The sequence below is a fragment of the Trichosurus vulpecula genome, chromosome 5 (genome assembly GCF_011100635.1).
Source record: "Trichosurus vulpecula isolate mTriVul1 chromosome 5, mTriVul1.pri, whole genome shotgun sequence".
NCBI classification, from domain to species: Eukaryota; Metazoa; Chordata; class Mammalia; order Diprotodontia; family Phalangeridae; genus Trichosurus; species Trichosurus vulpecula.
Window position 1 is genome coordinate 48,315,244 of NC_050577.1, and position 23,713 is coordinate 48,338,956.

The 23,713-nt window shown below is 44.3% G+C and overlaps 1 protein-coding gene across 1 annotated transcript in view; it reads left to right on the forward strand.

The window, feature by feature from the left end:
- Nucleotides 1-8,325: 8,325 nt before the first annotated feature.
- CDK6 (cyclin dependent kinase 6) overlaps nt 8,326-23,713 on the forward strand; it is a 257,723-nt gene continuing 242,335 nt past the window's right edge. Inside the window, exon 1 of the mRNA XM_036759648.1 lies at nt 8,326-8,838. Coding sequence (XP_036615543.1) covers nt 8,606-8,838 — 233 coding nt within the window. The 5' untranslated portion in view covers nt 8,326-8,605. The remainder of the gene's footprint in view (nt 8,839-23,713) is intronic.

Consider the following 23,713-nt stretch of genomic DNA (forward strand, 5'->3'; position numbering starts at 1 on the left):
AGATGGAGATGGGGGGAGGGTATGGGAATTCTAGAGGCAAAGGCTTGATTTTTTTTGGCGGGGGAGGAGGAATTACCCTCAGTTCATAGATACAGAAACTAAGGCAGAAAGGATTAAGTGACTTTAGGAAGAAGTTAGTTGGTTGATAGCAAAGGCTGAAAAAGAAATGGTAAAATCTTTGATCCACAGAATGATGCCTTACTCTTGAAAATGGCCACAGGTTTATATTTGGTTTATGCTATCTGTGTACAAGGGAAAAATATAAAATAGGAAAATATAAATCAGAATTACATGAATATGGATACATTAGCTAGATAATCTTATTTAATAAGACAGATTTAGCTGCATAATGAGACAGACATAAATGCAGTTCCTTCTTAAAAACATTAGGTTGCCTAGATACTCCCTGTCTAGTGTATTCATACTTAATCTATTGTCCCCACAACCTCATCATGTGCTTAAAACATGTGCTTAACTCACAAGTACCTGTGTGTGCCCAGCAGCTCCCCAAAGACTCTTTCCAGGGATGACTTTCTTTGTCTTTTGTTCTACAAACAGTTTTATCACCACACCCTATCCCTCAAAAAAAAGGGGGGGGTTGGTACTTTGAATGGCTAATCTGAAATATTCATCTAAAAAAACCTCATCATATATTTTGGTAGAACCAAAGATGGTTCTGGCAATGCAACTGTGGGGTCATGTTTTAAGTAAAACATAAAATCATTACAACTTTTAAAAGATTAATAAAAACACTGTGGCTCTATAAGATTGATATAAATTCAAAACGATCACTATCATCTTTCACAAATATGGTTTTGTGGTATTTTTCAGATTATTCAGAGTTCCCAAAGAAGTTGTATAGGATCTCAAGAACTGGTTTCAAAATATGCTGAAACAACATGCTATTGCCATAAAGGTATTTGTAAACTATATATATATATAGATAGATAGATACATATCTATCTATCTATCTATCTATCTATCTACCTACCTACCTACCTATCAATTCTTTAGCAAAAGGGGGAAAGGAAAGAAGGCTAGGTGCTAATCTCAAACAGGACAATTATATAATGAATATATTAGACATACTGCACAGTAATGATAGAATATGAAAACAATATTCTAAATGGTAAGAAGTGTCTAAGTATTTTTCCTTTTTAATTTTGAAGCCCTATTAGATTGTAGTTACCAAAGATGCTTTTTTGTTTTATCTTTTTACAGGAAATATAAAAATCTTTTGATCTTGCACTACTCAGAGTTTACCAGGTCAGAATTAACAATAAAAAGGTAAAGAACCTACAAGTCACTTTCAAATGGGTGACAAGTAAGATTATATCAAAGACTGAAACACAAACATGAAAAAAATCAAACTTTTAAGAGACTAGAACGACTTCACATAGGACTTGTTTTTACATGAAATACAGAGCAACATGTCAAGGCTCTATTTTGAAAAGAAGGAAATGAAAACATCATGGAAAAAAGACGACATAACACTGTATTCTACTATCTGTTAGAAAACAGCAGCTTTTAGGCTAGTTAGAAAGGTAAAATTCACAAGATAAAAATCATAACTTTAAAATTTCAGGGAGCTTAGCTTAAAGAAATTGAGGACGTAGAAATGTTTTTATTGGAACAGTAAAGGTTTGACTTTTGTAGAAAAATGTGTAATTATACATAAATGATGGTGCAAACCCATCTGAGCATTTTTTGAAAAATATTTTTATTTTTTCAAATAGTCAACACAATAAAATATTTTTATAATTTAATAACAATAATAACAGCTGGCATTTACACAGAGCTTTAAGGCTTACAAAACATTTTCTATATCTTATCTGACAACAATCCTGTGAGGAAGAAGCTATAATTATCCTTATTCTCAGGCAAGACTACCATTTGTATACCAACCATTTTTTTAAAAATTCCATTTTAACATAATTATTTACAAACATTTTATCTATAAATCTGTTTATCTTGCAGTTTTCTAAAGCAACCTACAATAGCATATTTAAAGAAAATGAAATCCAGAGAATTCTAATTTTCCAACATCACATCAATAAGATGGTTTTTGAACTCAGGATTTCTTATTAGGGCAATATCAAAGTACTGATACTAAGACAGTGTTCTTGAATACTATGTTGTGCTCAGTAGAAGACCTTATCAAATGGAAACCAAGTTTAGCTCATTGTTTACAAACTTCATACACATTTTGTTGTGATAACCTGTTACCTTCAGAAGATGTTATCCATAAACAAAAACATTCTGGTGTTGACTAACTGTACTTAACTGAAGATAAGCCTCTGGGCACTTTTTTACTCAACATGACTTGGATATAAATTAATCATAACCAAGGAGCAACAACAAAAAATGGATGAACGAGGCTAAATCAACATAAAAGGTAAGCAATATGAATGAAAGCATATTATATAAAACCATCTGAACTGTGTGTTAAAATATATATGACTTGTTTCACTGTGATTTATGTGAGCAAGACTTCTCATAACACTCAGTTGAGGAATTTCCAGCCAAGCTTTAAATGTTGACCAATTCAGTGACAACACAGAAAGGAATTCAGTGTAGACAGGATCCCCTTCTGAAATTCTTAAAACTGTTCACAGCTCTTTTTGTTATATTTCAAATTGTTTGTTTACTGAAACTGTTCTAATTGTGGGTTAAGTCTGTGATCATTTCTTTACAATTGCTTCTAGTTTAAAATGCCTTCATTAATACTAACTATATCCTTGTTGTTTTGATTTGGTTTTTAAAAACACTAATAAGTATGATAATCACCAATGGTACTTGCAATTGTATGTTTTAGGCTTTAATTTTATGTGACAATCACAACATATGATACTTTATCCATTTCATGATGGGTCTATAAATACAGAACTCTCTAAAATCTTCAAGGTATGTGAGCTGCTTAGAGACATCTCTAAAAAAAGGTAGTTTGGTCATAAATTTATTTAAAATAAAAGATAACCTTCTTTACACAAATTTTATTTCAAACAATCAAGTTTATGTAGCAACGTTTTAGCTTATTTTACACAGATTTAGTCCTTTCCATCATTTAAAATATATTTATAAGTTAGGATAATTAATTTAGTGGAATTCAAAATGTGGAGCCTTGAAGATTTTTTTTTAAACTTAATCACCATCACTTAAACAGCTATATAGAATGTAATCTTTTGTTAATGAAGAACAAAAATCACACTGTGCAATCAGTAGCCTGGAAAATTAAAGTTTAATTCCACAAAGCCAGATACTATTTGCAATGAGAATATTTTCAAATGCAAATCAGAATTTTGGAGGATTAAAATTTTTCCCACAAAACAAAAAAAAATACGATTTCTTAATTTGAATTTAAAGTGTTTCTGGAATTTCACAAATAAACGATATTTGCTTTGGGACACTTACCTATTTGCAGTATGGCACTCACTTAAAAAAAATTCTTCTGTAAGATAAATCATGAAGATTTTCCCTTCAAAAATCTCCTTTTCATCTCGATTAATTTTTAAAGTTTTTCTCAGCAGGTCAGGTTTTTTTTTAATGGTTTTATATTTCTGCATTCCAAATAATGCATCTGAGTTGCAACTCATCAAATCACATTTCTAGTTTTTCCTTAACTATTATCTTTATATCCTTTTTTTTTTAAAAAACACTCAAGTTCAGTCTTTCAGCTTACCAGAAATGCTTTAGTGAGCCTCAGCAGCTGGTAATTACTTAATAATTGTGAACCATCCAGCCTCATCACCGAGATCGTTAACTATCAGAGTGCCTGACAGCTCCCAAAGGAAGCGAAGAAAACAAAAACAAATGTAGCTCATCCTGAAAATGAAAAGTGCTCGGACAGAAGAGTATTTTGCTCTCTGCAAGCTGTTCAGGCAGGCACTTTAAAAAGGGGTGGGGGGATTGAGCACAGCTCTTGATTTGCCCTGATTGTGAGTTTCTGGTGCAGTGTTTACCCCCTTGGCCCCTCTGAAGGACTCTGGGTTGTTTGGGGTTCTCCCACCCCCTCCAGCCCACAAGAGAGCCAGAATCCCGGCCAGCTCCAATTCCATTCCGCACGCATGTATTAAACGCCCACTCGGGCTCGGCGCTCGGCTCCGTGCTCCATCTCCTGGGCCAGGTCGCTGCCCTCGGGGAGTTTACCATCTAATAGCTCCACCTCGGCCAGCCCACCCCAGTGGTCCCCGAGAACCCAGCCTCGACTTTCTCCCCCTTCTCCACCCCCCACCCCCCAGTGAAAGCCGGAAACTTTCATTTAGGAATTCCCCGCCCCCAGCTCGGGAGTGCTGGCTGCGGGGAGCAGAGCAGAGCAGGAGAGGGGGCCCCCGAAGCGGCCCGTCTGGGGCTGCCTCTCCTCCGGAAGGCTTTCATTTGCACATTCGCCTTCAGCTGCGCTCCGAGCCGGGACCCCAGACGGTGCCTCGCGTCCCCCCGCGACCCCCTCCCTTCGGCCGGGTGGGGCTCTGGGAGGGAGCCAGTCTCCTCCTTCCCCCGCCCCCGAGTGGGGCCCAGCCCCGGCCCCGGCCCCGGCCCCAGCCGCTGCAGCCGCCGCCGCTCCGCTGGTCTCGGCTCTCCGGGCCCCCCTAGCCCCCCGGCCGCGCTGTCCCTCCTCCGGCCCCGGCTGCCGGGCTACCTGCTCCGCGCGGACTGCCCGACACGTGCGGAGGGACTGACTCCCTGGACGGCCGGGGGGGAGTCGGCCGGGCCCCTCCAGGTGAGGGAGCTCTGCGAGGTGGGGGGGGGGGGCGCCTGGGGAAGGGGGTGGGGGGGCCTGCGAGGGGAGGGGGCGTCGCAGCCCTGGCTCGGGTTAACCCCTTCCCCGCCGGAACCCCCGAGGGTCAGGGTGAAGGACGCTTTGGAATGCAGGCTGGGGGAGGGGTGGGGGTGGTCACTTGGATGGCCGGCTGCCCTTGGCACTGGGCTGAACTGCCTACAGTTACTCGCGCGGCCCGGAGGCATCCCGGACCCCAAGCGTCCCCCCATTCCCCTGCACCCCCATCTCCTGGCGGGCATAAACACAAACACACAGCAGCCCCGGGGTTTTTCGGCCTCATCGGAACTTTTCCAATAGGAACTTTAAACTGACATCACACACTGGCCAGTTAGCATTTTTAAAACCCTTGTGCATCTCCTCCAGGGACACCCTCGCTTCCCAATATTCCCCCCAGGTATTTCTTCTCTTCCCCCTTCACCCGCGTCCTTGGTGTTGCTACTGGGGGAGCTGTTAACTCCCCTCCACGTGATAATTAAACAACAGGCCCCTAGATGTCCACCCCAACAGGCTTGCAAAAGTCCTTGGACTTGTGTCCAAAACCCGTCGGCGTCCACGTTTTTAGGGTGACGCTAGAATATACATTTGCATCCGCTCCTAAGTGATGCTTCCGTTTAAAAAACAAAACCCCCAGAGTCACACTCTTCCCCGCCCCCCTCCACCAAAGCCCTGGAACCCTAGCAAAAATACGTGGCCCTAAGCTAGTGCCCCGGGGAGCGACTAACTTGGCCACGTGCAGGACACATATGGTCTGTATGCATCCATGCACACGCACGTCTTTGCCGACGTCTGCGCATTTGTGCGTCGCTAGCTGTGTGTCTTTTCCCCTGGCTATGGCTCGCCTCTTGTCATTGCGCTAGTGGCGACCCTGACGGTATTTGGCAGGCTTCTGCTGAGGCACATGAAGGATTTCATTGACTGTGAAGAGAGAGAGCAGAGACAGAAAGCAGAAGGAGGCGGCTGCAGCCTTTGTAGTCGCGGAGGAATGCGGAAATGTTGAAGCACTATGTCAAACTTTTTTGAAATGGGGTCAAGTCACATTCAGCCAGCGTGGGAAAGCAAGGAAAAAAAAAAGTAAGGGAGGGAGAGAGAGAGAGAAGGGGGGGGGGGGGAGCACCAGCTCTCCTGCTTGTGTCTTAGACTGAGCCTGGGCCGGCAGCAGAGAAGGGGGGCTGGGGAAGGGGAAGAGGCAGAGGGAAAGGAAACCCAGAAGAAAGAAAGAAAGAAAAAAAGAAAGAAAGGGAAAGGTGAGACGAAGAGGCAGAGAGAGAAGTGAGGGAGAAAAAGACGCTGGGGGCAAGGAGAGGATAAGCCCAGCAGAGAAGCCCCCCCTAGAAAGGGAAGGAGGGGGTGGTGCGTCTAGGCACTACCGAGGCAACTTTGGACTTTCAGGCTTATTTTTTCCTCCGGGGGTGGGACACCTCTAGGCTTTGCCTCTGGTGACAGGAAGGCTCCTAGCCCGGCTGGGCACCAGTCCTGTGCTAGAGGATGGTGTCTCAGGATGGCAGAGCCGGTGCTCTGCTGCGGCTACCTGTGTGGCCCTAAACCCACAGTGGGGAGGTCCTAGTGAATCTATTTAGCGTGTTTCCAGTGATTTCGCCCTCACCATTTAAGGAAAACTTTTGAGCGACGTGTGTGAGTGTAGGGGGATTTTTACACAGTTCTCTGACTTCTGCTCTCCATGAAGTCTATTGTGGTGGCTACTTTCATTCATTATCGCTTGTTGCTTTGTAATTAATGAGCAAAGGCGAGCGGACCTGGGGTTGAACCTCTCAGGTACTTCAGAATCAGCCAATTCCGAGGGGTTGCTGGGGGTGAAAAATGCAGGGCGGGGAACGCAGGGGGGTTGGGGTGAAGCAGCAAGGTCAGAGTGGATGAATGGGGGTGGGGAGAGCGGGGTCTGCCCTTCTCCAGGCCCCCGCCCCCAAACTGCAGGCGGTCCCAGGGGCTGGAGCATTGTCCTCGAAACTGTAACCGGTGGAGATCTCTCCTAGGAGGCTGCCACCCCACTCCCCCGGGGTTTTCTTAGAGCTGTTTCAGCCCCGATTAGTCTGCATTTCCCTAAAGTCCAAAGTTGGAATAAATTACCGGCTACCTGGTTGGCATCTGAGACCTGTGCAGGGTTTGGAGGGAAGAAAACAGAGCTGAGGTTCCCAGGCTGGTCCGTGCCCACAGGGCACAGAACTGCCTTGCCCCGCCCGGGGCAAAACTAACTCCACCCCCCCCCCTTCCTCGAATACCTCCAGGGCTCAGAATTTTCTTCTCTCCACCCCCCCTCGCCCCATACCTTCTGTAGTTGGAGGAAGAAAGGGTGGAGGGTGAGTGTGGGAGTTGAGGCTTGTTCTAGGGGAGGAACCCTTGGGAAAGAATTCCAGGGAAATACAGAATTAGGCTAATCTCCCTCTGGGATGATTGTAGAGGAGGTAATATGAAGGAATATGCATGCGATGCTCCCCTGGGAGAATTGCTCCCCGCTGCAGTCGGTTTCCTCTCCTTTGTCGAACCCCCTCCGCCAGCCACCTCCTCGGTGTAAGTTCGGGGCAGAGACTTGGGCCGGCTAGTGCTGCTTCTAGGGGGGAGGTCCTCACAGTCAAAGGAAAGAATGCTATTGCTCCCATCCCCCTCCTCAAAGATGGGGCATGAGAGTCCCCCAAGTAAGGACTGGAAGCCAAAAAAAAAAGCATTCCTCCAGTGAACCTTACCCAGACTTTATTGCACCCCCACCCCCAATTTTGCCCCGCAGGGTTCTTCCCACAGCTTTACCCGCAAGTTACTCCAGCGCTCCCACCTTTCGTAGTGCACTCCTTACACTTACACACACACACACACACACACACGTTTAGCACAGTATTTTAGACTTAGTAAGTGCTTAATAAATGCTGGTTGACTTGACTGATTTGCGAATCCCACTCCCTGGAGGCAGTGCGAGGTTTTGGCAACGCACAGAAACTATATTTAGTGTTCCCGTAGTCGTAGTAGCTTTGAACCTTAATAGCTTAGAACCACAAAGGCTTTTGGGACGCCCTGAATATAAAGGTGAAGATTAGGAGACGAGAGTGCCCCTAGACTCCCCCCTTCCTATCGGATCCCCACGGCGCCCTCCGCCCGCCCCTTGCAGAAGCTGTGTCCAAGCCGATTCCCTCCTTCCCCGCGGGGGCCCCAGCCACTTCTCCGGGGAGCTCCTGGGTACAAATACAGGTCAACCTCGTGCAGGGAGAGAAAGACGGGCTGTTTCCTTACCGGCCTGAGCGCAGCCAAATGCCCAGGGAACCCTAGAAGATTCAAGGGCAAGGTGGGGGTGGAGGGGTAGGAGGTTTGGGAGGGATCCGGGAGAGCTGCCCCCAACCTCGAGATGCTTGAAGGCACTTTCTTCTCTCCCTCCCCCCCCCTCTCTTTTAGGTGAAATGGTTTGGCATTAAGGAGCGCTCCCCGGAGACCCTGCGATCGTCTGGACCGCAGCAACAGCATTGTTGCGGGTGGGGAGCAGCCCCGGTGCCCGGAGCAGGAGCGAGAGGCGTGGGGGCTGGGGGCGCACGCGCGGGGGTGAGGGTAAGGAGTGTGTGCAGCAGCAACCCAGAGAGTGCGAGAGGGAGAGCGGAGGAGGAGGAGCAGCAGCGGGAGGAGGAGGTGGCGGCCGCCGCGTCCGTCCGGTAGCGGCGGCGGCGGCGGCAGAGGCAGCAGCGACAGAGGCAGCAGCAGCAGCAGCGGGAGCCCGGGCGGCAGCGGCAGCAGCACCAGCACGACCCCCGTTCTCCACCGCCTCCTTCTCGTCCTCCTCCTCCGCCCGGGGCAGCACCGGCCCGGCGTCCCGGCCGCGGCGGCGGCGGCGGCATGGACAAGGACGGCCTGAGCCGGGCTGACCAGCAGTACGAGTGCGTGGCCGAGATCGGCGAGGGCGCCTACGGGAAGGTGTTCAAGGCCCGGGACCTGAAGAACGGAGGCCGTTTCGTGGCGCTCAAGCGCGTGCGGGTGCAGACCGGGGAGGAGGGCATGCCGCTCTCCACCATCCGCGAGGTGGCGGTGTTGAGGCACCTGGAGACCTTCGAGCACCCCAACGTGGTCAGGTGAGCTAGCGCCCGGCAGCCCAGGGGGACTTCGGGGGCCGAGAGCGCGCCGCGCGCGCAGGCGGGAAAGGACTCGGGGACTGGTGGAGACTCGCGGACCGAGAGAGCTGGGTCAGAACAGGCAGGGGCCCCATCCCGGTCTTGGGAGGGCTGCCGGGGAAGCTAGGCGCCCTCAAACGTTATGATCCCCATTTTACAGGTGGGGAAGCTGAGGCTCGGGTGAGTGAGTGAATCACCTTGTCCGACTTAATGCCTCACGCGTCTCCTATAAGATAGAAAACTCAAGCGTTATATTTTCGTTTTCTAGATGGGGAAACTGAGGCTTAGAGGAGGGAATCTTGCTTGCCTTTGTTACGAAGCTTTTTAATAACTATCTCCTATGCTACACATTACGTTGGGCCACGAGTGAGCTCCTGGAAGGCCGGCAGGGAGGTTTTTTTGCCTTTCTTGGCACCCTTCGCACTCAGCACAGTGCCGGGCATCTAGTGACATTAATAAGTAGTAATGCTTGTTGACTTGCCTGCCTAGCCCGGGTGTGCCCCAAATGACGTTGCCCCAGCCTTGCCAGCAGGACGGTGGGAGCCAGCCCCTTTGGGCTGTCTTAGGGACCTGACCAAAGAAACCCTCTGCGGACCCCTACGCGTTTTTATTTCGCTCAGTGGGGAATTTTCAAGAGATTAAAAATGAGACTGTTAGTGGAGCTGAGTCGTTGGCAGTTCTCTGGGGTTTTGCAGAAAATGCTTAGGGTTTCAAGAATTTTCACCAGCCCAGTGGCTTGGCTAGTCATACCCACATTTTATCTCTGTGTGGTGTAACATTTAGCGATGGGGCTGCTTGAACTGTTGAAGGGTCTATGTGCCTTGCATGTCATTTTTTACCAGAAATATGATAACCCCAAAGGTTAGTTAATTTACAGCTCTGTGCTAGCCTGTTCATGATGTATTCGCATCTCAGTTCTAGGCTCCCCCGATCCATTTTGGGGGGAGATTGAGTGCTTCTAGATTCTAAATAACCTCCCATCCAGCACTGCTTTTTCTGGAAGGATTGTGTGTGGATGAGGAGGAAGCTTCCCTAAGGTCTCCTTAGCATCCTTCCCAGCTGGTAACTCTATGGATGACAAGATGTTGATAAATACAGCCAGATAGCTCCGTGGGGATTCTAGCGGGAAGGGGAAAGGGAAATTTCCTATCAGTCAGAGCTAGCTCTCCAGCAGTGGGGTGGGCCGCCTTGGAGGGTTGTCCCTTCCAGCCCCACTTACTTGAAATCTACCTGCAAAGTATGCATAACCACTTGTCCTAGATTTAGGAAGATTTCTTGATCAGATAATGGATTGGACTAGACCTAGCATAGAATCCTAGTTTTAGAGGTTCCAGGTGTTGTGGAAACAGGCCCCAAAAGTTTAGGGGTTTGCCAGGGTCACAGGGCTGGGATGTGAACCTAAATCCTTCTACTTCAAACCCTGTACTTCCTCTATTCCTTTGTAATGTCCTTCTAGATGCCCCTTCTTCCCTGACAACCGAACTGTACTTTCTCTGCTGAAATTTTCCCCAAACTCCTGGGCTGGATCTCTACTTTCCCACAATCACACCCTACCTTGAATTGTAAAAATGCCTGTTTGAATCTGTCCCTTCTCCCGGAAGAATGCTAGTTTCCTCGCAGTAATCGCAACATTTCTTTTTACTAATCGAGCTCCCTGAGGGCAGGGATTAAGGTGTTTTGTTTTGTTTTCCCTATTTTGGGTTGCAAGCTCCCTTAGGGCAGGAATTGAGCCATTTTCTAACTTTGGGTCTCTAGCATCTGGTTCTTTCAGCTACTTAATGAATACTTATTGGACTGAATTGAATTAATAACCCAATTAACCACCAAGCTATTTGTTTTGACTCTTGAGCTTTCGGAGGATTTTCTTGGCAAAGACTTTGGAGTAGTTTGCTATTTCCTTCTCCAGCTCACTTTACAGAGAGGAAACTGAGGCAAACAGAGTTAAATGACTTGCCCAGGGTCACACGCTAGTAAGTGTCTGAGGCCATATTTGAACTCAGGTCTTCCTGACTCAGATGAGGGCACTCTGTCCACTTGGCCACCTGGCTGCCTAGTATTATGTAGTAAAGGGAATTCTAGAATAGGAGTCCAAGCATGTAAGTTTGAACCCTGGTTCTACCACCTGTGCAAATTAGTTCAGCTTCCTAATTAGCCCTCAGTTTCTCATCTGCAAAATGAAAAGGTTGTACTTGATCACCTGTAAGATTCCTTCTAGCCCTAGATCTCTATCCTAGAATCTTACTCACCTGAAAGCCCTATCTACTGTTAGTATAATCTAAATACCAGAAAATTATTTCTCCCTCTGTCACTTTGGAGGGTGTCTGAAATGTTAATTCATAGCTATGAATGCCTCTCCAAGGGAAAAAATACATCCCTTCCAGATAAAATGAGTATCTTTCAAGGCAAATCCCTCATAACCTAGAAACATGAAACCCAGTGGCCAAGAACAAATACCTCTCAGGTCCCTCAATGAAATTCATCTCAAAAACTCTTGGAAAACTTAATGAAAATCCCTAAAAAAAAATGGTCATTTCCTTTTAGGCAGACCCTGTGTCCCTGTAGTAGTAAAAAGGTGAAACATCTCTGAGAGACATAATTGAATTCATTTATTGATACTGCCCTTTCCTAAGATCATAAGGACAACCAAAACCTGGTCTCTGCAGTTTAAAAATGAATAAGCAATGTCAGGATTTGTTTTATTTTATTTTTAAGGTTTCATTCTAACCTAAATTTTGTAAGCCTAATTGCCCTCGAAAACATCTCTTTTCCCAATCAATTCAATTTAACACAACAGTCATTTAGTAAACACATCTGGCCTGGCCCTTTGCTAGATGCTGGTGGTACCAAGGCAGAAATGATTCAGACCCTCACAGGGCCTGTCCATTTACGAGATTGTGTGTATCTGTGGGATGAGGGGTTTGGGGGGAAGAGTCTGTTTAGTAACTTTCGAAATGAAAATGTGTGTGAGAGGGTTATGCCACCATCTTGTTCTCTTGGTAAAGATTCATGGTTTCAAATGAAAAAAACCAAGGCACAGAACAGGGTTGTGGTTTTTCTATCCACAACTGGTAGAAATCTGTAGCTCATTGATGTTGCGTTGCTTGGGAAAGGGGGATGGAGGGGGTGGCCCTGTTGTTTTCTCCATGGCTACCTCAGCAACTTTCCCTGCTGGTCAGTTTATGGATCTGTGGATGATATTATGTAAATAAGAACCGCTAACTATGTCTGTAAGAATTCGAACAATTTAAGATGAGTCATCAAAGCGGAGACCCAAGAATGACCTTTGAAATACCAAATCCCATATTCACCCTGGGAATCCAAGTGTCTACACAATCTTTATGGGGAAGTTTCAGCTTGTCTCCCTATACCCTTTGTGATCTGTGTGTTGTTTTGTCATAGCAATAAGGTCAGGGAAGGGATATGTGTAATTTAAAGGGTGCAGCAAGGAAAAAAAAAATAGACCAACGAAAGGATGGATACCTTTGTACAGTATACCCTCTCGTATAACTGTTGCAAAGGGTGTGGTATTTGAGAAGGCAAAGAGGAAAGCCCTCGATCAAGGAGGGGGATATCTAAGATGGGATTTGATTCAAAGGCTGCATGTTTCTCTTGTTTTTTTTAAATCTTACCTCTAACCAAGAAAAAAACAAAACCAAAAACCCCAAACAAACCTCTTCTGCCATACTTCTGTCCTCTTATATTGAAATAACTGAATGGAATATGAATGGGACAGCTATTACCCCCCAAAGCCTAAAATAGCCATAATCCTGTGCTACTTTAAAGGAGAAACACTCCCCATAGAATTTCATTGATTCATTCATTCTCATTTGCTAACTTTCCACTCTGCGCTGGGCAGTGTGCTGAGCTCAGGAGGCAGATGCCCAGTGGTCCTCCTTTGATAGCCTCTATCATCTAAATGTCCAGTTTTGAGGTAATTACGCAGATGCATTTAAAGTGCTGTTCTTCCTATGGAGAACTGATTCTACGAGCCCCCATAGGGGAATATGAAGGGACATACAGTGAGGACTTTGAATTATTTTTCTAGCATCAGGTAATGGATTTATTCTGCGCAATCCCATAGACTCTTGGGATTCTTGGGTGAGTCCTTACTCAGGTTATTCTGGCTGTGCCAGGACAAGTCTCAGGATGCTCTTGTGTGTCATTTCTGGTGGACATTCATCTGAATTAAAAACAAAAGCAACTGCTGCCTATTCAAGGAGATTAGGTGGAACCCTTTAGGCTCTTAGAAATTTCCCAGTAAATCCCTTAGTTGGCAAGATATCTATCTATCTTTCTACTTCTGAATTAAAAGAACAACAACACTGCAAGATTTGGCATCCGGTTTTTCAGAAGGGAATCTCTCTCAGGGTCAGACAGCCTCATTGTTGATGGCCTCCCATCACTTCCCAACCTATCCTCCTTTTCCTGACTCCCTTTCTATTTCCACTCTTTTTCTCTTGGTTGTTACTGTTTTGTTTTTTTCCTGCCTTTGCCTTGGGCCCGTTGTTGGAAGCCATGAGCATTGCTTGGCTTCACTGGGTGTTCAGGGCTTTAGAGACGGATGAATAGGAGTCATCCAGAAAAGAGATCAAGGAAAGATTATACTCCTCCTCATTTCCCCCAAGGGGCAGTTTTTGCTAGAACCCGGTGCAAAAACCTCGTGATTTTTCTTACATAGTTCAGGCCCTCACTACCTCTCCCTTGGCCCAATACAATAGCCCGCTAATTGGTATTCCTGCCTCTAGTCTCTCCCCTTTCCAATCCATCTTCCTCACTCAGTTTGGAGAGTGATTTTCCTAAATCAGAGGTCTGACCGCGTCATTCCTCTCCTCAGTAAACTACAGGGGCTCCCTATTCTAGGAAGAAATGCAAATTCCTTTGCCATTTAAAGCACCTCATAGCCTGGCCTCAACCTGCCTTTCCAGCCTTACTCTGTATTACTCTATTGTGCATTTAAATTTACCTTTTTTTTTTTGATTGTATGTGTATTCCCAGCAACTGTGTCAGCTGTGGTTGACACCGAGTAGGTACTTAATAAATGCTTCCTGTTTTTATTGATTGATGAGACCAGTCTGGTCTCCCTGCCTTTACACAGTCTAATAATTAGCCCACCTCCTCTTCATTTCTAACTCCCAGATTTCCGAGTTTTCTTCAAAGATCAGCTCATAAGTCACCTTCTATAAAAGCCTTTCTTCACATCCCATCCCCCAGCTGCTTAGTGACTTCCCCACCCCCCCCAAAAAAATTTAACTTGTAGCCATCTTATATATATTTTGTTTCAAGTTTATGTAAACACGGTATGTCCTACAATAGAATGCAGATGTCTGGAGGGCAAGGACTGTTTCACCCTTGCTTTAAGTACCCAAAGTCTGCAATATAGTCAGAGAGAGAGAGAGAACTGTGACTTATTTTACATAATACCAATATGACCGTTTGGAGTTGAATAATAATCATACCTGGCATTTATAGAGAGTGCCCTAAGATTTTCTGTTTATTATCTTATTTTATCCTATAAGATAAGGAGTGTAAGTATCGAGAGCCCCATTGTACAGATGGGGAAACTGAGGTAAGAAGTTATGATTTGACCACATATAATAATAATGATGATAATAATAACAGCTAGCACTTACAGAAGTTTAAGGTTGGTGAAGCACTTTTACAACCACCCTGGGAGGTAGGTGCTGTTACTGAGGCAGCGGTTTCATGACTTGTCCAGGGTCACGGAAGCTGACAAGTGTCTGAGGCCTGATTTGAACTCAGTTCCTAACTCCAGGCCCACTTTGGTACCCACGTCTCCACCTGACTGCCCTGTAAGTGTTAGGTGGAATTTGAAACCAATCTTCTAATTCCAGTTCCAATAGACTCTTACTACTACACCGTCTCCCAGGAACATTTAAACTCCTTCAAGTCATCAGTTGTTTTGTATTTTGATCCAGGACTGTGATTTCATTGGTGTAGGGAATGTCTAATGAAGAAACTTCCTTTTACTAGTACAGGTGGAAAACTGGTCTGCACTTTTATTGCCTCAGAGAATAGCCTGGGGCACTCTGAGATTAAGTAGTCTACATTCTGTGTGTCTGTGTCTGTGTGTGTGTGTGTGTGTGTGTGTGTGTGTGTGTAAGTGAGTGAGTGTCAGGATTTGAACTCCACCCTTCCTGACTACCAGGCCAGTTTTGTATCCATTCTGCATTGTTGTGTTCTAGTTAAGAAACCCTGATCTTTTTTTTTTAAGGCTTTTCTTTGCCTCATTTTTTATTAAGCCTTAATCACTGAATGGGGGGCTGCCTCAGTCAAACTGAGACTTGCTAAAGACCGTAGCTTGAAAAGGCCAAGATCCCCCACTGCATCCTGGGCCATTGTCCTGATCCATATCTGGCCACTGGACCCAGATGGCTCCAGAGGAGAAAGGCTGGTGACCTTGCACAGCCCTGCCTCAGTGTAATCCAATTCACTTGCATGTCATGGCATCACCTCCCTGATGTCATGGTCCCCTTCGCCAATGAAAGACAAGCAGCAACCATAGTTTATGGGCTTCTTGAGAATTGGTAAGACTTGAAGCATTAAGTAAGGGGAATGATGTATAACTGTGAAACACAAAAACAGATTAATTTGTTTATAAGCATTCTTTATGGAGAATTCTGAATTTAATTTTGATGCTTTTTTTTTTAATCGTGTGGTCCCATGGTATTTTTTGCCTTTACTTGCCATCCTTATACCCAGGTCACAACAGTGTTGAGTTGATGGCAATATGCAGTTTGATAAAGGAGGCTATAGGCTCCCATCATCGAGAAGTTCCTTTCTTAGCACATTGGAACACGCGTTAACATGGTTAGGTCACAGAATCTCAGGAGGAACCCTGTTGATTCTCTTGTTCCCCCTTGAAAAAGACTCTTCCCTCCAATGCCCCCTCATCCAACCTGGACCTCTGGTGATGGGGAAGCTGTTGCCTCCCAAGACAGTCCGTTGCACTTTGGGAAGGATCTGATTCAATGTTGAGGCACGCTCTACCCCTTCTGCCCACTGCCCTCTGTCCTCCCCTCAGGAGCCAAGCAAAACAGGTCATTTCACTCTTCCATGTGACATTTTTTCAGATTCTTGGACAGGGACCATGGACCCTGTCAGTCTTCTCCTCTCCAGACTGAGCATCCCAGCTCCTTCAGCCAATCCTCATGGAACACAGATTCTGGGCTTCTTGCCATTTTGATCACCTTCCTCTATGTATTTTTCAGCTTGTCGGAGTCTTTCCCAAAAGAGAACACAACCCCAGATGAAATACTCTACCCCATACGTGACCTGACTAGAGGCTAGACGCCATCACATTATCATCTTCTGTTCATATTAAATTTAAGAGATTGTATAGGCCCAAGGAGGTCATACTGCTCTTCTTCTGACTCCAAATTCAGGATTTCTTTCCACTTAAAAAATTATTCTTAAAGGGCATGTTAACAATATGGCAAATATGGAAAAGTAAAAACGTATTTAAGCAAAAACAATTTTCTTTGGAGGACTGTTGCCCTCCTCTCTTCATTTAAATATTAAATATTCAGCAACCACCTGATTCCTTTGAGACTGAGTGAAGAAATTAGTTTTCCTTAAGTTTACACATGAAAATTTCAAAGCCCTTGGCTGTCATATCAACCAGGCTTAACCTCACTTGTAACCAATTTACTCTTCATGGGTATCAGTTGTTACAAAACACACACACACACACACACACACACACACACATTGTCCAAACCACAGATCTCATGATGTTTCTTTAAAAATTCACACCTCTGCATGCAGCCCTGGAGTCAGGAGGACTGTAGCATAAATCTAGACTCAGCTACTAGCTGTGTGATGACCCTGGACAAGTTACTTAACCATAATTGCCTCAAATAAAAATACTTAAAAAAATTCATACCTCCATCTTTTTTTAAACGGAATATTTTGCCATTTTAAAGCAGTTTGACAGAGCATCCCATCCTTGCAAGAATTTCATATTCATTAAAGTTGGTCTATTTCTGTAAGTAGAAACAATGATGAGAAAGCTAGGTGGGAGTTATCTGCTTATTGCGGATCTGGAAGAGAGTCTGGTAACCAGTGTGACTGTGGGCAAAGCCAACTCCTTGGGGCCTTACTTTCCTCATTTGTAGAGGGTAGGCCTACATGACCTCTCCACTGTTTCCCAGCTTTCTTATAAATCTTTGAATTTGACTTTAGGCATATTATGCTCAGAGCCAGATGAGGCAACTGACTTGCAACAAGGAATGGGTGGCCTGAGTGTGTGGTATCTCCACCATGACAAGGGGATAAGAGGAAGGGTCCCAGCACATAAGTTGGATTCCCCCTCCCCCATCAGGATTTATGGGAGGAGGGAGAAGGGTCTCCCAGGATGGACAGGCATGGTAGGTTGTGCTCTGCACCATTGAAGGAAATGCCCACATCGATGTGACACAGGCCCAGTGCAGGAAAGGGGGGAGAAGAAGCTTCAGTTATTTGGAAATTTCCCTTCGAGGGGGATGAGCTGTCTGACAGGATGGCATATGAGTAATACATACATACGAGAGAACAAGGGACTGAATCTATTAAATGCCCAGCGCAGTAGCAGAATTAATGAGTTCTGGACTGATCCATTTCCCCCATGGTGAAATGAGAAGACTGGTAGGTGGAGGGAAAAAAGGTTGGCTAGTCCCTCCCTCAGGACTTAAGAAGGATTTTGAGTCAGTTACCCAAGACCAGTCAGCGATAGAAATAAAATGTAGTAACAGACACATGCACACTCATATTGCACGCACACACATGCAACGGTTTGATGGATAGAGAAAGGGTTAGGGGGGAATCCTGGGGGACAGACCTGAACCAAGACTGACATCAAATACGATCTCAAATCCTTTGGAATATTGGTGGAAGACCTTCCTATACCTGGTGATGGCGGTGGGGTCTGCATATAATATTATAATAATAATAATAATAGTAGCAGTAGTTTGTATTTTATAATGTTTCAAGGTTTGCAAAGCACTTTATCTACGTTCCCTTATTAGATCCTCAATACAACGCTGTGAACTAGGTGATAATTATTATCCCCGTTTTACAGATGAGGAAACAGAAATTAAGTGATTTGCCCAGGGTCACACAACTAGTAAGTGACCGAGGCTGGATTTGAACTCAGATCTTCCTGCCTCCAGGCTTAGTGCTCTATCCTCTGCATCCCCTCACTGCTGCTGATTTTTGTAATTGGAAATGATTAAGCATTTGGGCAGATGTAGTTGCATTATTAGAGTTTTCAGTCACTGTTAGAAAAGGGAGGAGAATGCCCCAGACAGCTCCATGATTGTTGTATAGAGGGAAATTCCAGTCTTCTTCGAAGTGCTCAGTGATAGATCACGTAACAACATCAATATAGAAGGAAACCCTGCTTCCCTCTGGGAAATCTTGAACATCAATCAGTGCGAAGAAATCCGGGGGATCATGTAATATTTTCTAGGACTAAAGCTTCATTTAGGTGATCTTAATGGCTAGCGAATCCTTCTGAAGAAGTAGATATGTTTGAACTGTGGCTATCCAACACCCTCATTGGGACAAGTCCCAGTTAAAACAGGAATTTGATTCTCCCCACCCACCCACCCCTTTCCAGTTTTTCCACACGCAGTATGTGAGAGGTATTTCTGTTCTTGTGTTCTCTGAATGTTCCTTGAAAAATTTCTAATTATCAAGGCTATTTAGTAAATATTTTGACAAATGCTGTGCCCCTCCCTTTTCTTGTTCCTGCAAAAGAATTTGATAATGCTGAATTTTTGACATTGCAATTTCATTCTCTTCCTCTGCTATCATAAACATAGAATTATTAGAATTTCTTTGTGGGATCAAGGAGAAAGTGGTCAGTAAGTGGGAAACTCTTGTGTAAACATGGGTGTATTCTTTGCTATTCTTCTTTGTTTAAGTCGTGAGTAAATGAAGATGGGAGGATGGAAGTTGTTTTTGTATAAATAAATGTCCTTTTCACATATGTCAGTTCTTAACATGCCTTTAAAGCGTCCTTCTTTTTTTTAAGTGGAAAAAATCCTGAGGAGAACCGGATTCATATCCTGGTTCTGACACCCGCCTCAGTTTGCCCATCTGTAAAATGAGGGAGTTGGTGTAAATGGCCTGTAAGGCTCCTGACAACTCAGTCTTTGATCTTGGTGCATTTTTATGTCAGGAAATTCACGTTTGTTGGTATGCAAAGTAAGTGGACTTGAGCATCTTGAGTAGGAAATGAATTTTTAATATGATATGCAGAGGTTAAATTGGTTCAATACTGATGCAGCATTAATGTGAGTGCAGGTCTGTTTTGGAAGAGAAAAAGAAATATGTGTAGATAAAGAATAGAGTTTGCCAGGAATAAATGACATGGCAGGGTCAGGAAATTCCTGTGTGTAAAACTGGGAGCATTCCTTGCTGAAATATTATCTATAAAAATGATCATAATCACAGCATATAATTCCATTTTATAATGCATTGTTTCATAGCTTAATTTCTTATTATTTGTGATATAAATAGCTCCAGCTAAATAATATTGAGTCTTTTTTCTTTGCTCACAGGGAAATGTGTGAAATCAAATGTTTCTCATTTAAGTCAAATGAATTAAGCAAATTTAGGTATTTTATACATAGCACAGCCTTGAAAGTAGCCCATATTTTTTTGGTTATTCAGAGTTTTCCAAAATATCCTCGCCCCCCCCAACTTCTGGACAGTAAATTTGATGGGCTGTGGCCTTCCTTGCTTATTGGGGTTTATTGATTAGGGTTATGATAAGATAGAGAAATAGTCCCTTTAATGTGCATACTACCCAGTATCATAGAATATCTTCCCCCAAATTGCTAGTAAGTAGAGATTATCAGTATTTTTTTAAAAATAAAAGTAACCAAATATCTCAGGCACTTAATAGCTATATGACTGTGAGCAAGTCACTTCTGTTTGCCTTAGTTTTCTGTGCTATAAAATGGGGATGATGATAATAATAGCATCTACTTCCAGAATTGATGGGAGGCTTGAATGACATTAAATTTGTAAAGCGCTTAGCACAGTGCCCAACACCTAGTAGGTACTAAATGCTATCATCATCATCATCATCATCATCTCTATTTTTTTTTTTTAGTTCTTTAGCCACAAGAAACTCATGGAGAACATGAGACACTCAAAATTCTAGGAATTTAAAGACTAGCTTGGACAACAGACCCTAATACAAGTGGTACAGGATGGCAGGGGATGGGGGGACCTGCAGCCTCAAGGCCACATGTGGCCCTCTAGGTCCTCAAGGGCAGCCCTTTGACTGAATCCAAACTTCACAGAACAAATCCTATCCTCAAGGCTGCAGGTTCCCCACCTCAGGGATATAAGGGAACATTTGGTAAAAGTTCAATTCGGTAAAGCTCTATTAAGCACCTACTATGTGCCAGACACTGCGCTAAGCACAGGGGAGACAAGTAAGAAAAAGAAAGACAGCCCCTGCCCTCGAGGAGCTTATACTCACTAGGGCAAAGGAAAAGTAACTGAGAAATTCAAGGAGGGAACGGTCCCTGCATCTAGCAGGGTGATCGGAAAGATAAAGCCTCCTGAATGAGTTGATACCTGACTTGGGTCTTGAAGGAAGAACACTTCAAGTGGGAGAGTGCAACATTTTATAGGACTTTGGTTGTGTTGTTCAGTCGTTTCAGTCATGTCCGATTCTTCGTGACCCCATTTGGAATTTTCTTGGCAAGGAGGCTGGAGCGGTTTGCCATTTCCTCCTCCAGCTCATTTTACACATTGGGAAACTGAGTCAGGGAGTCTTCAGTGTACTAGAGAGGAAAGAAGGGGCTGTGGATTTGCCATCAGAAGACCCGAGTTCGAATCCTAGATTTTCTGTTTAATGCCCACATGACCTTGGGCAAGCCCCTTCTTGTTCTTGTTCTTGGTTTCCTCATCTGTAAAATGAGGGGGTTGGCCTAGCTGATTGCTAAGCTGCTTTTTCTGTCCCAAACTCTGTGGTCCATTCCAGTGGCCAGCCCTCTGGCAACCAGCCTGTCCAAATGTGGTGAGACAATTGCTCAAGTCTCTTCTGGCCCATGGCAGGGCCTTTTCCAGCTCAGTGTGAACCGCCTGGACCATGCATTTTGTTGGCTTCTACTGCCCTTGAGAATCGAGAATCCAGGGTAGAGACCTCTAGAGGACTAAAATGAGGCTTTGCTGATTATTCTTTACCTAAATCTTTCCTATCCAGAGTTATTGGATGGCCTGTCATTTCCATAAATAGCTCAGTGATTTAAGCATATATTTTGATTTTATTTTTTGATGTCAAGCATCTCATTTCCATCTTGTAGGATTTTTCCAAACTCAATGACTCCATTTTTTATTTTTTGGTGTCCTTTGGCCATCTGCCGAACCCTATGGATCCTTTCTCAGAATAACATTGTAAAATGCATAAAATAAAAAGGTTACAATACATAAGATTTCAATTATCTTGAAATACAGTTATCAAAAAAAAATACACAGGCCTCAGTTTAAGAATTCCTGCTTCGAAGAGTGAAATACAGAATCTAGTTGAGAGGCAGGATGGTATAATAGATATAATCTTGGACTTGGAGTCAGGAAAACCTGGGTTCAGATCCCACCTCAGTCATTAATTGGATGATCAGGGACAAGCACTTCACTCTGTTGGCTTCCATTTCCTCGTCTGTAAAATGGGGATAATGATAGCACCTACCTTGTGAAGATCAAATGAAATAATCACTGTAAAGCGCTTAGCACAATGCCTGGCCCATAGTAAAAGCCATAGAAACATTAGCTAGTCCAAGAATAGGTAACAATGCGGGCAGTGGCACAAAAGTAAAAAAAAAATCAACACTCACTCAGGGATATTTTGGCTGGAGCGTACATGGACAGAATAAGGTTAGAAAGGGAGGAGGGCGCTGGTTTGATGGAGATTTTTTGAGAGACTCAAATACTAGACAAAGGGGTACAAACTTCATTTTAGTAGGTGGAGAACAGAGAATCATTTATGCTTTTTGTACACAGTAGTGCCACGATTGGATCTGTCCATGAGGAAGATGATTCTGACAGGTACGAAGGATGGATTGGGGGGTGGGGTGGCAGTAGAAAAAAAGAAGGAAGGGACAGATTCAAGAGGTTGAATCAAAAGGGCTTGGTAAATGATTGAATCTGAGAGATTGGGTGGAAATAAGGATCAAAAATAAAGTCACGGTTTTAAACATGGCAGGTCAGGCAAATGACGGTATCATTAACAGCAATTATCACGTACAAGAGAGGAGCTGTTTTTTAAGGGATAAGATAATCTAAATTTGAGCTATGTGGAGCCTGAGATGCCGGTGGGACTTCCAAGTATTGGTATGGAGTTCAGAAGGCAGTGGGGGTCAAGGTTGAAGATAGAGATTTTCCTGTTGTCTGCTTAGAGGTCACCATTGAAGCTGTGCTAATGAAGGAGATTTTCCGAGGAGAGAAGTAGGAGAAAGGACAGCAGGAAGATGATAAGTCAGTGGAAGAGCACAGAGAAGGACCTGTTTGAGAGGTAGGAAGAAAACTAGGAAAATACAGTATCTTAGAAACCAAGAGAAAAGAGAGTATTAAGTAAAAGGGGTTGGTCAGAGAGGTCAAGGGGAATGAGGACTAAAAAGAAAGGCCGTTGGATTTATTGATCTAGAGCATATTGAGGACCTTTTAGAGAGAAATTTTAAGGGAACAGAGGGGGCAGAATCCAGAAGTAACAGATGGCAACAATTATTCTAGAATTACATATCTTGAACTATGTAGGAATGGTTCTTTAAAGTATAAATGAATTTCAAATTTTCTGCCTAGTTCAAGTATGTATTCTATCGATTATGCTGTAGCATATCCAGGATAGTAGATCTTCACCAAGATGACTTGGCATATGTTCCTTGGCAATGAGAATACCAAAAGATACCCACACAAAGTAATAACAGTAATTTATACGCTAATACTGCAAGGATCTATTACTTTGGTCAATATCCATACTTCCTCCACTGACACAGATTGCATCGTGTTTGAAACTTGGAATTTGATGGAATTTGCGAGTGGTTGTAACCAAAATAGTCATCACCCTGTGGTCAGAGCAGTGAGTCTCTCTGAATTTAGACTAGTCTGTAGATGTAGAGCTTAGAGGTCATCTGATCCAAACCCCTCATTTTACCGATGAGGAAACTGAGGCCCCAGTGCTTTAAATGAAATCCCAAGGTCACCCAGCTAGTGGGAATTGAATACAAGTCTTTCCACGCCCAAGTTCATCCCTGTTTTCACTGGATGAAACTTTTTCAGGTTGATAGGACTTGTTTGCTCTCTATTGACATCCAGAGCCCTCTCTATTAGGATTTTTTTTTTCCTTTTGGCTCAGAAATCAGTGATTCCATTGCTGTGAAGAATTTCCTCTACCAGGGCACCTGTTCTGCAGTTTATAAGTCTGAGAGATCAGTGAAGGGTTAATTGACTTGCTACCCAAGTCAATAATGAACTTTCTACTCCAGTGGTTTCCTGTTGTCTCTGGGACCCCTAGAATCAAGTTCAAAATGCTCTGTTTGGCATTTGAAGCCCTTCCTAACCCAGCCCCTTCCTACCTTTCCAGGCTTCTTATATCTTATTACCCATCACCTACGCTTCAATCCAGTGACACTTGCCTCTGGGCTGTTCCTCAAACAAGACAATTCATCTCTTGGCTCTGGTCATTCTCTCTGGCTGCACCTGCAATGCTCTTCCTCCTCACCCCTTCCTCTTGACTTCCTAGGCTTCTTTCAAGTACCAGATAAAATCCTACCTTCCACAAGAAGCCTTTCCCATCCCCCTTAATCCTAATGTCTCCCCCCTG